The sequence below is a fragment of the Oncorhynchus mykiss genome, chromosome 16 (assembly GCF_057628025.1).
Source record: "Oncorhynchus mykiss isolate SJ-2025 chromosome 16, ASM5762802v1, whole genome shotgun sequence".
NCBI classification, from domain to species: domain Eukaryota; kingdom Metazoa; phylum Chordata; class Actinopteri; order Salmoniformes; family Salmonidae; genus Oncorhynchus; species Oncorhynchus mykiss.
Genome location: NC_143037.1, coordinates 46,275,819 through 46,289,668, shown reverse-complemented (window position 1 = coordinate 46,289,668; position 13,850 = coordinate 46,275,819). Strand labels below are relative to the sequence as shown.

The window sequence follows — 13,850 nt, the reverse complement described above, 5'->3', positions numbered from 1 at the left end:
TGAAACATTTATGGACGCATAACACATTAGGGTACAAAGTATGGTCAGAGATGGATGAGAAATATTTATTGGTTTACAAGTAAATCGGGAATACAATGTATAAAGCGCTGTCACATTCTGATAGCATGAGCTTTTTCTTTTAGAAATTCCATGAGATGACAGGAGCTCAAGAGGGATCCAAATTACTGATATTTCCACAGGATATTGTCCTTGAAGCAGGAAAACAATTGATGAATGCATATTATAGAGCTTTGGCAAAGCATGACAAGGGCTAATACGGGATTTCTTAATGACAATTAAGTCATATTCATCAGAAATGTATGGAAAATATGTCATTAATATAACCTGAATAAAACAGAAGTATTGAACAACAAAATACAACACTGGGAAAATACTGAATATTATTTTTACTGGATTTATAAAAATGTCTTTAAGAGAAAACAAAAAACGCACACCAACAACAAATAAATAAATAAGTTAATTTCTTACACCAGTTTCAAACATTAAACTGAGATGTTGACAATCGACTAGCATTTTGGAGATGCTTAAAATGCACAAACAATCCCATTTGGAATTATAGATACAAATGTATTGGAAATAAAAAAAATATGACCTATTGCAGCAGGGAGTTAAAACATCATTATCACACATAAGCACTAAATTGTAAAGAACAGGACAGATCAGAGAATCATAAACACCTATTAAAAATGTACCAGTGTAACCCTTAGTACAAGGGCAGCAAGCACATTATGGAGTCAGTGAGTGTGGAGAATACAGTGGTTACTGTGGTTCAGCTCAATCATGGACATGATTGTTAACTTCATAAACACCTGTTACTTCCAAGCAACATTGTGGTACACAGGTAGGCTATAGCTAATTTTGAAATGGCAATGAAAATATGTGATGTAATTACTTTCTTTATTTTGGATTTACCATTGTTGTGCGAGTTTAAAATCAACATGTTTGGAGTCAAATTAGAGGCCCTGCTACAAATAATAGGTTTGATTGTGTAATCATTAACTTACACTACTTTGATAGAGGGGGGGAAGAAGGAATCTTGTTTGAATCCCTCATATACATACATTTCACAATATAGCATCCACACAAATGAACCATGAAGGTGACGTAGTGTCTAGAATGCACTGAAAAAGACCAATACATAGAGGTAAGACAATTCAACTTGAGTGCCACTGTAGACAGAAGGCAGACCTCGGCTATGGTTAATTCTGATGGGATGTTTAGAAGAGGCAGACAGTCCAGATATGAAGGATGTTTTAGGCCTTACTTTAAGAGTCAGTAGAGGAGGCCAGGGCGGGTCAGTCGGCTGGGACTAGGATTTAAACACAATTGCACACTAAAACATCCCAACATGAAGCTTTTTTTTCAAGACAGACCTGTCGTTAGAGCAGACTTACCAGGATGCCCCCATTAGAAGGGAAAGGGAAGGATTTTGTAGGACAGTTCGTCTTTAGAGCTCAGAACTCCTCGTGAACATTCCGGGCATAGTCCATGAGCTTGCTGCCAGTGAAGTATTCGCTGTACTTGAGAATCTCCTCCAGTTCCAAGTTGTGGTTCTGGTTCTCGTCGGCCACAGCAATCATCTGCTTAGCCTCGTTCAGCGCGTTGTACTCGTTCATCGGGTCCATGTACTCCTGGAGCAGAGAGAGCACGGGGGAAAGACAGGGGAAGAAGGAAACTGTAAAAGAATGTTTGATGGAAAAACACTGTGTAAACTTAAACTACTAAAATCATATACAAAGTATGGATAATGGAGCTATATACATATATATTTTTTTGTATAATATCTTTGAGAACTAACAAGCACCAAAATATGAACTACACAGTGAGGGAGAACTGAGAATTCCAAAAACAATGAATTTAGTAGTATTTATTTGTTATTTAAAAAACAGCATTAGCCATGGCAAAATGCATAGAATGGGAGGAAATGTGTTGCTTATAGGACATTTGCTTTTAAAACTGCAAAAGTTGCTAAAGTTTCTCTCAGCTCCATGGAAAATGTGTAGAACTGCAGGAAATGTTCTGGCAAATTTAGCCACGCCCACCCAAACCCCTTTTTTATTAGAAAAGACCATGCCATCAGGTCCTGCAGTATAACCAGCACACACAGCACCCACCTGTAGTTCCTCCATGGTTACGATGCCATCATGGTTGCCATCGATGACCTCCTCAAACTCCTTTTTCCTCTCTCGTACCCAGTCATCATCGATGTCCTGAGCCTGCTGGTTCTCCACAGTGCCCATGGGCAGGGAGATGAACTCCGACAGAGTCAGCTTCTTGTCACTGTCCTGGTCTGTAAAAACAACACAAAATACACATCACACTCAGATAGCTTTATAGTAACACTTTTCATGATCGATCATGGTCATCCACAACTTATGTATTCATTCTGCATGTTTGTCTTCCACCTTTAATTCATTCTCGTTTTCATACTCTTAACCATCACTTATACTAAAACGTATAGCATGATACATAGAAACAATAAACTGAATTCCAATCCAAACTAAATGTGAGCGAGTAGAGAAGACCGTACCTAGGTCGCGAACAATCTCCTTGACCATGTATTTGAGCATTCCTTTGCTGTGCTCCGGGTGCAGGAAGGAGAGGAACTCGTCCTCGTTCAGCAGCTGGTCGGCTGGGGGGTTATCAGCCTGGAACCAGCGGTCCTTCAGACTCTCCAGCACCTCCTGGGCTGCGAAGAGACAGTAAGTACAAGCATCACTGGCAGAGCTAGGGGCAATAGGCTACTATCGGAATGTGATCAGGAAAACTTAGGGGGGGGGGGGGGGGGGGGGGATGATATTGGTTTGGGGGTAGGTCAGTTTCAATGATAGTATGAAAAGAGGATAGTCAGAAAAGCCAGAATTCCTGATTAAGCAGTAGAAATGCACGGACTACAACCAGAATAGTGTTGTGCAGGTCGTATTGTTGTGGATAAACTTACTCTCCTCGTCTACCTTCAGTTCTTCACTGTTCTTTATCTTGTCAGCCATTTCCTTCTTGTTGAATCCTTTGCTGGCCAGAAACTTCACCCGGTATTCATCCCATGTCACATGGCCTATGACGAAAATATAACAGTTTAGGGATTGGGGCTAGACCGTTTAGGAAGGATTTTGAGGCAGTTTTGGTAAACAGTGCTGTATTGTCATCAGGTCTGAGATGTATTGTGGCCCACACATTTCAGGTCTGAGATGTATTGTGGCCCACACATTTCAGGTCGGAGGCCTAACAGTAGGACATCAGTGTCGGTAACAAATGCATTGCTCTCAACGAATAGGTCACCATCATGGCTATGTATCAGGGTTGTATTCATTAGTCCACAGCTACAGAAAATGAAAAATATTGGTTATTGCTGAACAAGTCCAGGTAGTCCCTGTTTGTTTCAGTCTGTTTTCATCCAGATACGACTGTCGTCTCACTTACCATCTCCATCTGGGTCCACAGCATGGAAGCTCATCTTGTTCTCCCTCACAGCCTCCTGGAAGTGTTCCTCTGTCTTCTCCACGATCCAGCGCTGCATCTCCTTGGCACTGACGCTCTTATCTTTATTAAAGTCCACCCTGAAGACAGTCAGCATTTTTTCAAACAAACACTCAAATGGAATATCGAGTTCAAGTAGTTTATTCAAACCCACTCTCATATATCTGCTTCAGCCACAAACCCAGATTATTTTTCTAACTAAGTAAGATGCAACCTTAGCTCAAAATATGCTTTGAAAATGTTTCAGCTTTCATGCTTTTCCAACACAGTCACTCCTTCGCCATATAGGGTCAAGATAATGGAACGGTAGTGAGGATTTGTCAAGGCACCTTGAAATTTGGCGAGGGTGACAAGTCGGACTAAAATACCTGGACTGTTTCGCTTCAACAGTATTTACAAAATCAGACTCCTAGCTTTTACTACTTGACACCTAGCTTACCCAGTGTGGGGTGGATAAGGCCAGATATTTACTTAAGACTGCTGCGGTTGACCTAGTCGGTGCACTCTCGTCTCCATTCTCAGGAACACTGCTTTGTTTATCATAAAAGATAATCTAGCCTCATTTGTTCGTGCCCACCCTATCCTTTAGAATAGGAACCGGACCATGAACGGTGTACACGTTAACTGGATGGGTATAGGCTACTTAGACAAGATCCAAACTCCCAACTAAGAAATGTGGATTTATCGTAATTACAACCTCGCACCTACACACCATTTCACAATTTGGCCCACACAAAATGATAGAAACACAACGCAGGCACTCTGCACAGCTAAAACTGGAAACATCTGGTGGATGTACACAACACAGAGAGTATGTATATGACTCATGAGTCAAGACATTGAAAGCCAGTCATCCCCACTTACTTTCTGAAGATGTCAATGAGCTTGTTCCGGTTTCTCCTGGGCTCAGAGTCCTCTTCAAACTCCTCCATCTCCTTACCCAGGAACACCTCCTGGTGGAAGCCTTTATTGATGTGACCATCCATCTCCAGCTTCATCCCGTTCAGATGGTCTGGGGGAAGGATCTCATTCTCCTCCTTACTGGTGGGGCTGTTCTTGTCCTTCAGGGATGACATGTTAGCTGGCCGGGCATGGACGTCCATGGTGTTGTGGAGCAGGCAGAACAGGGCCATGGACACAGCCAGAAGGTGTCTGCGCCAAGCCGTCCTCCAGTAGTTAGCCATGGCTTCTTCCAGGTTCAGTGTCCTTGCTTGCTCACGGACTGATGAACACACCTGTCTACAACAACAACACTGGGTAAGGTGGATAGCCTCATCACTTGACTACAATAGTGTTGTTCTTGGCTCGCTAGTCATAACAAGGACATCATTTTTGCCAACAGCGCGGCATGGTCAAAGTGGGAGAAGAAGAGGAGCGCACTTGGAGTCCATCAAAACTTCCAAACGGTTTAAACCATTTGATTATGAGACTGAGGTGAAATCAAAAGTTGTGCCTATTCTTTGGCTGTCATAGCACATTTTTAAAGATAAATATTGGTCATTACTAGTTATAACAATTCATTAATGGGTGATGATTTTAGATCAAATATGTGTGTGTGTGTGTGTGTGTGTGGGGGGGGGGGGGTGTAATTGCTTAGTTTCCTCCCTTATGATTCAGCTCAGGTGCCTCCATATACCATAGACACATACATCATTTGCACACACACACACACAGCTCAGAGGCCCAGCTAATGAGCTCCATCAGCAGCAATTTACATTTTGAATGGAAAATGTGTTTATGTGACATATGGACCCCACATATCTAGATGCAAAACAAATCTTCTTGAAAGGGAAAGATGCACATTAGGGATGTAACGTTCACCGATAAACATTTAAACCGGGGACCTGTGCCTAAGATACTAGAGTATCAGTCCGAGGGAGCCCAAACGGATCCAAATTAAGCAAGCGTCGGTCAGAAAACCGATTAAAACGTTAAGAATAACCATTCAGTAATGTTGGTTTTATTTTATTATGTTATGGTTTTATTCCGAAAATATATTCTCTGTTGTGTCTGAAATTATGCGTCCAGCTCATAGCCTATTGAACTTTTATGCATGTAACTGACTACGACTGTCAGATAAGAACAGTGCGGGAGACATAGTTGCTCGTGTCAACGAGGTAGGCCTATCCTAGCGGACTAAACTCAACTTCATGGTGAAGGAAGTTTCTGGTGAACTTCACCAAAGGCTGGAGCCGACACCAGGCTTTGTGGAATCTAGCTCCAACTACGTTGATTTGCTGAAGACCAATATTTTAAAAAACTTGAATCATGAAAACGCCCACCTTGTTATTTTAAATACCACTACCGAGCAACAGCAACAGCAAAAGTACAGATTTCAGCAAAGAAAAGCACGTAACTACAGAGGACAAATATAGGTACATGGTTGGCATTTCATAATTCACTTCTTTTTTTTAAAAGTATTAACCTTGGGCGAATCGATGTTGCTAGATTCCACAACGCCTGGTCTTGCCTGTATGCCTTTGGTTAACTTCCTTCACCATGGAGTGGAGTTTAGTCTACAAGGCCTATCACTGTTATAGGATATTCACCTGGCTTTTGCCAGGTATAGCTTTGCGTAGGCTACATTAGTAAAGCATAGGCTTTATTAGTTGAGTGAAAGCCAAAGCAATTAGCTGGTTCATTGTTACCAAATGCGCTGGTCTTTTACCGGAGTAGACACACAACTCGCATCCAACTGCTGATTGGGGTTTTAAAATCATTCGGATTCTATTTTTTCAGGTTCACCATAATATCTCGTTTTGGTAGTTTTAGTATAAACTGTGTATTTGGTCATTTTTACATGAACAGGCTAATTTCATCAATTTGAGATTTTTGGTTCCAATCGCCTGTCTTTGTGAGACGTAGAGTAGGTAAACAGATGATCCCTGCATGTGTGGTTCCCACCGTGAAGCATAGAGGTGGTGTGATGGTGCTTTGCTGGTGACACTGTCAGTGATTTATTTAGAATTCAAGGCACACTTAATCAGCATGGCTACCACAGCATTCTGCAGCCATACGCCATCCCATCTGGTTTGGGCTTAGTGGGACTATCATTTGTTTTTCAACAGGACAATGACCGAACACATCTCCAGGCTGTGTACCGGTTATTTGACCAAGAAGGAGAGTGATGGAGTGCTGCATCAGATGACCTGGCCTCCACAATCACTCGACCTCAACCCAATTGAGGTGGTTTAGGATGAGTTGGACCGCAGAGTGAAGGAAAAGCAAACAACAAGTGCTCAGCATATGTGGGAACTTCTTCAAGACTGTTGGAAAATCATTCCAGGTGAAGCTGTTTGAGAGAATGCCAAGAGTGTGCAAAGCTGTGATCAAGGCAAAGGGTGGTTACTTTGAAGAATCTAAAATATAAAACTTCTTCAAAGTAGCCACCCCTTGCCTTGATGACAGCTTTGCACACGCTTGGCATTCTCTCAACCAGCTTCATTAGGTAGTCACCTGGAATACATTGAAATTAACAGGTGGGCGTTGTTAAAAGTTAATGTGTGGAATTTCTTTCCTTCTTAATGCGTTTAAGCCAATCAGTTGTGTTGTGACAAGGCAGGGGTGTTATACAGAAGATAGACCAAGTCCATCATATGGCATGACTAGCTCAAATAAGCAAAGAGAAACGACAATCCAGTTAATTATATTGACTACGTCCGTCTTAGCTCGCTCATTAAAATGTCTTAATCGAAATTACGGATTTGCCTCCTATCCGCTCATTGTTCCCTTGTGCTATAGTTTATACATCTCAATTGTCAGTAGACTCCACATTTGTTGAAGCAAGTCAGCCATATCAGCTATCTTTTTTAAAAACACAGTAAATTAGGTTGAATGAACTGGTTTGCTGCCAGACAAAGCTCCGCTGATAGCCAGGTGTAGCAGTGGTAAGGATTCACTCCATGGTACTGTAAAGAAAGCTCTGCTGTTGGGACAGCTTTATGTAGGCCCTAACAGTTTGTGGGCACCGTTTGTCACCGTTATAGTGCAATTAATGTATCGTTTAGTGTTGTGGCTTTGCTGGCATGCATAAAACATAAATATGTTGAGTTTGCCCCTCCAAGATTTACAAGCTAAAATCCTCCACTGTGCACATATAACAGGCTCACCTAACACCTTTTTTGCACTATTGGTTAGAGTTTGTAAGTAAGCATTTCACTGTTCACCTGTTGTATTCGGCACACAAGACAAACTTTGATTTGATATTAGATCAATGATCATAGGCTATAGAAATGTTCACTAAACTGACATGACTTGGTTGCCTAGTGTAAAAAATGTCTTCAAGGATGGGAGGAATGAAGGATGCATAGGTTATCCCAAAACAGGGGCATCGTTATGCAATTTGTTTCTGCTACACTGCTAACGGCTACTTGTTCAACATAGAGGCTGGTGTCTAATCTAGGCCTGTAATAGGTTAGAATAATGGACCTTAAAATCCTTGTCCCAGCGCTTTAACCGACCCCGCGCCCCATCCATCACAGGTGTTCAGGGGAAGCCCGTGAGCCCGACAGGGACACGCAAGCCGTGCATTAGCCTACACTCACAAGATAATAAGCCTAAATAAATAAAATCGTCCAATTAATCGGTATCGTTTTTTTGGGTCCTCCAATAATCGGTATCGGCGTTGAAAAATCTTAATCGGTCGACCTCTATCTTGAACTCGTTAAAATCAGATTTCCCAGATGTTATGAGTGAGGCAGAAGTCATGCTGGATTGTCACCATGACCAATGTAGAATGTTTATCCTTTTAAGCTTGGAAAAATACCCTTAAACCCAGACTTGGGACCACACACCCAGTCCACTGAATAGCAGGCTAGTGATTGCTTTGCAATGCTTGCAGTTAGCCACTGATTCCTTCCAAACCACTCATTTTTCAATTTGAGATTTCCAACTTGTTGTGTAATGTTTATGTCCAATGGCCGATGAGCACCGATATGTTTTATCTATAATTTCTCATCATATGACAATAATTAAAAAGGATTTGCCAGTAGATTGTCGACTTGATTCACGATGACGACTGCTAGCTTGCTAGCTAATATTTTGAAAGAATGATCAGTCCAATCAAAGCTGCGGAAGATATAACGTGATTTGACGTAATTTTATCTGTGGCCAATGACCTTGAGCTTTCTTGGATGGGCACTTCTAATGTAACTCTATGGCAGCACCCAAGGGGCTTGAAGTTTCGAGCTCTACCATTTGGCGGTGACGTAGTGTCCCTATGAGTGACAGAACACTGAACCAATCACGGCACAACTAGAGAACATTACCAACCCCTACGCTCCGTATTCCCCGCTAGCTGTCCCACCACCACAGAATGCAAATAAAATAAAATGTTATCGGTCACATACAAATGGTTAGCAGATGTTAATGCAAGTGTCGCGAAATGCTTGTGCTTCTAGTACCGACAGTGCAGTATTATCTAACAATTCCACAACAACTACCTAATACACACAAATCTAAAGGGATGGAATAAGAATATGTACATATAAATATATGGATGCACGATGACCAAGCGGCATAGGCAAGATGCAATAGATGGTATAAAATACAGTATATACATGTGAGATGAGTAATGTAAGATATGTAAACATTATTTAAGTGGCATTATTTAAAGTAACTCCTGATCCATTTATTAAAGTGGCCAATGATTTGAGTCTGTATGTAGGCAGCAAGCCTCTGTGTTAGTGAAGGCTATTTAACAGTCTGATGGCCTCTGATGGCACTGCGCTAGGCTGAAACACCTGCATTTTGGAGCTGCCTTACTCAAGAAAGCAAAAGAGAGATCAAGTTTATATGCAGCTTTATTAACTCAACTAAAAAAAGGATTGTCTGCAAACTAATGTGACACATATTAATTCCAAAATAACATGTAAAACAGGTAGCCCCCCCCCCAAAAAACAAATTACAGGTCGCCACTGGAATTTCGACATATAGGCTAGCTGTTAGACTCTATGCAAAGTGTTGGCATACGCAGGGGATTGAGGATAACGTTGTAGCGAATTTGAAGGGCAGCCTGCAGGGTCTAAACGCACAACTTCATGTCGTCGCGGTCTGTGAGAGTACCAAGAGAGTTAACTCCATTAGGTGTCCTGACAATGCACCATGGCTGTTAGAATGGTATAGCATTGCTTTGGGGATATCTGGTGTGAGTGTGTGCCTCCAAGGACTACATTAAATACACCACTTTATTTTATAGTGTAGGCAACACTAATCCACCCCGCATGAGTGGATCAGAAAATGTAGAACTTCAGAAATTGAAACTTATATTCTATTATTCAAGTTGAACAAGTGTATTAGATCATTAGACTGATAAGCGTTACAAGGACCAAGCTCTCTAAAATGCCAAATGGTTGCATTATATTAAAAAGGTGCAAAATGCAGAAATCGCACTACCATTTCCTGGTTGCTAAAATTGTAACAGTTTCAGTTTGTGACAAAACAAGCAATGTTAAGTGTAGAGAATCATTGTATCAAATAGTCAAATATATTTTCAATAACCAAAAATATTGTATTTTCAGCTGGTGTACAAAACCAAAAGTAAGAAGCAAAAACTAAACTTAACGGGAAACAGAAATAGTGCACATAGACCACATCTACCACTCAGAACTGCATTCAATAAAATGACATCTAGAACTCACATTTCTATGTGAATTTGGTCAGGTTGCCCAAAAAGTCACATATTGCAGCCTTAAACATGATACCTTCCTTATACATTTTTTCTAAGAAAATTGGTCTTTCCCCTATCAGTACATTGGAGTTTAGCCATCTGGAGGATGAAATTGGAATCGTAACCAGCTCTGTATGGCTTCAAAACATTATATGAACCTGCAGCATTACCACCCTCCATTCCACTGCTTGCTTGCTTCTGAAGCTAAGCAGGGTTGGTCCTGGTCAGTCCCTGGATGGAAGACCAGATGCTGCTAGAAGTGGTGTTGGAGGGCCAGTAGGAGGCAGAGTGCCTCTGGTCTTTAAAAAAAAACATATATATGCCCTGGGGCAGTGATTGGGGACACTGCCCTGAGTAGGGTGCTGTCTTTCGGATGGGATATTAAACAGGTGTCCTGACTCTCTGAGGTCATTAAAGATCCCATGCACTTATTGTAAGAGTAGGGGTGTTAACCCTACTGTCCTGGCTAAATTCCCAAGCTGTCCCTCATATCATCACCAGCTTACATTTGGCTCATTCATCCCCTGTAACTATTCCCCAGGTCGTTGCTGTAAATGAGAACGTGTTCTCAGTCAACTTACCTGGTTAAATAAATATTATGCAACGAAACCGTTTACTCTAGGAAACAAAAAGACCGACACGGGGAGGGTCCTACTTGAATTTGTCCAATAGAAACTCTCGTTTTCGTTTGGAGTAAACGGTTTCAGTTGCAAAATATTTCACAACAAACGAAACGTTTTGCAACGGAATCAGACTAGTGAATACACCCCAGCATATCTAATAAGCCGGCTAACGTTAGCTGATGAGAGGACAAGGCTTGATGACCTACCTAGTGTTGAACTCCAACGACACAAAATCTGGACCGCTGCTCAAAATAAATTGCAGGCAATTGAAGAGATAAGGCACTAGCTAGTTAGCTAGCCCACCTAGCAATGGCGAGAGTGCATCGTCGTACGAGCAAAACAAAACGGTTAGCTAGGTTATATTTCATGTACACGTGGCTGCCACTACGAACTTCACGCAGGAGCAAACGTCTCACTCTAACTACCGAATCAATCCGCATACACAGCAAATGTTTGATTAGGTGAGTTGGGTGATTTATATTTTCAGGAAACAAGCTGCTACTCACGCCGTGTGTACACAGATTGCGTCACCACGTTGCCGTCTGACCAAAGATTATGGATATACTGACAAGATACATGTCTCCGCCCTTACCATGGGAGTCGTTGTGCACAAAGCGGCACGGCAGGATGTCTAGCGCTCGCCTATCCTGGTGGATACGTGTCATTATTCTAATTATTTTTTTTTTATATTCGATGAGGGCTGTTGACGTCAACCGCTTGTATTCAATGGAGAGGGAGCGAGAGAGAGAGAGAACGCTATACAATAGCCATAACATGACACTTGAAATGTCCATTCCTTTGAAACTTGTGAGTGTACTTTTTATCTTAATTTTGTATTGTTTATAATATATTTCACTTGCTTTGGCAATGTAAACATATGTTTCCTATGCCAATAAAGCCCTTTCAATTGATTTGACATAGAGGCTACGCTACTAGCCTCATCTCATGAATATGCATAGGCATCTTTACAATTCCGATATTAAGTGCTATTTTAAAGAGCTGCCGGGATGTCACGTGCCCTACTCATATCTCACGCAGTAAATAAGCCATTAATTTTTATTTTGCCCCAATTCGAAACTCATTGATCTCCATACAAAAACTCCTTGCTTGGCGGCGGAACAACGAACAAACGCTATCTGCTGGAGAGAGACAAATGTTCTGCCTAGTTGGCCTCTCTTCCTATTTCTCTCTGTTGTCACTCAGGTTGTGATTTCGTCCTTCCTGATGAAATTGGGGGCGTTCGTTTTTGAATCGCTTGGTGCCCTGGGGTATTGAGTTTTACTCACGACCATTCTACAAAGAATTCTCCATGCATCAGGGGAACCGGTCGAGGCAAAACGAGCGTTACCCAGTCTACAAAGATGGCATTTGAAAACCACCAATCTACAGTAGACTGACCACTAGCGGGGGAGTTGGTAATTGTCACATTTAAAGCCACATTGTGGATGTGCAAGTTGGTCACTAATAAAATGTAATGCACCCAATTACATTTTCACATGTAAATAATGCTTGATTACTATGACTCTGTAATGCTCAAGTTAGTAGGACAACAATACTGATTTTAGAGCTACGATTGTTTGGTGCACTTTTTTTAAACTTCACCTCTGGGTGGCACTGTGCACAAAAGTTATATTTCTACACAAAACATAAGTGATGAGGCTCCATCCAGATCATCACCTCAAAAGTACAGTATGTGTAACTGTAACTAGGCTATGCAGGTTTTATTTAGGCAGACTTTGACCACTAGGGTCTCAGTGGTTGATAAGAAATTCTGAGAAATGTTATTTTTGGAAATGTATTGGTAGGGTACACACATTTTGCAGATGTTATTGCGAAATGCTTATGTCCCTAGGTCCAACAGTGCAGTAATACCTAACAATACAAAACAATACCAAGCTGTGAACAGCATGAAGCTAACCCATGCACATGCTCAGATACTGTGTGGGACTATGTGAGAGCAACGTCTCACATCTCGCTCATCTCAATATTTGCTGTGCTGCTCGTGGCAACATCATTACCTTTAATGATATACAGTCAGTTTCAAAAGTATTGGGACAGTGACACAATTTGTTGTTGTTGTTTTGCCTCTGTACTCCAGCACTTTGGATTTGAAATTATACAATAAATATGAGGTTAAAGCGCAGACTGTCAGCTTGAATTTCATTCATATCAGGTGAACTGTTTTAGAAATTACAGTACTTTTAGTCAGCTTGGGGATTTGAACTTGCAACCTTTCAGTTACTAGTCCAATGCTCTAACCACTAGGCTACCCTGCCACACCAATGTAGTCACAAGCTTGATGTGGTCATTGCGTGCTATCAATATAGGACCAAATAGTTAACTTTTTACTACTTAAATACACATATAAGTGAATTTGTCACAATACTTTTGGTCCCCTAAAATGGGGGAGGGGACACACACACACACACACACACACACTATGTACAAAAATTGCTTTAATTTCTAAACGGTTCCCTCGATATGGATGAAATTACCCTCAAATTAAAGCAGTCTGCACTTTAACCTCATAGTATCATTGTATCATTTCAAATCCAAAGTCCTGGAGTACAGAGCCAAAGCAGTAAAAAATGTGTCTCTGTCCCAATACGTTTGGAGCTCACTGTATACCCATTGATTCTTGAAGAACGTAACTTATAAATGCCTCATGAGCTTAGTTCAATTGCCGTACCACAACAGAACCCAACATTTAAGCTTATTTTACTCCAATATTTGTAAACAATGTAAATGTAAACAAACACTGTAGGCCTATAGCCCCAAAACATGGTTAGAACAATCATTTTGAGATCATAGATGGTCAGTCCATGCCCCTGCCTACGAATTTGCGAGTGGTTCAATTTCTCCAGGCCCATCCATCAGCTTTTTACCAAAACTGAGGTAGGGTGTCCGATTTGTTATTATTTCAATTAAGGATTCTAGCTTTAATGCAGGTATGTGTGGATCCCATGCATGAGATGAATTTGTTTGAAATTAAAACATTTCTGCTCTTGGCATAAAATTATACATTTCTTTTGTAAACATTTAACATCGCTCTCAAGAGAATC

At 41.2% G+C, this 13,850-nt stretch overlaps 1 protein-coding gene across 3 annotated transcripts; it reads right to left on the bottom strand.

The window, feature by feature from the left end:
• Nucleotides 1–51: 51 nt before the first annotated feature.
• LOC110492070 (45 kDa calcium-binding protein) lies at nt 52–12,127 on the bottom strand. Of its 3 annotated transcripts, none has more exons than XM_021566062.3 (7): nt 10,995–12,127; nt 4,363–4,737; nt 3,442–3,578; nt 2,963–3,076; nt 2,552–2,710; nt 2,136–2,311; nt 52–1,652 (listed from the first exon to the last, which is right to left on the bottom strand). In XM_021566062.3, the coding sequence occupies exons 2-7, from the start codon at nt 4,680–4,682 to the stop codon at nt 1,476–1,478; spliced, it is 1,083 nt and encodes a 360-aa protein (XP_021421737.1). In that variant the 5' UTR covers nt 4,683–4,737; nt 10,995–12,127; the 3' UTR covers nt 52–1,475. The 3 variants fall into 3 exon arrangements, with proteins under 3 accessions (XP_021421737.1, XP_036802867.1, XP_021421738.1); XM_036946972.2 differs by having other exon boundaries at nt 11,381–11,982; XM_021566063.3 differs by having other exon boundaries at nt 11,295–11,421.
• Nucleotides 12,128–13,850: the final 1,723 nt, after the last annotated feature.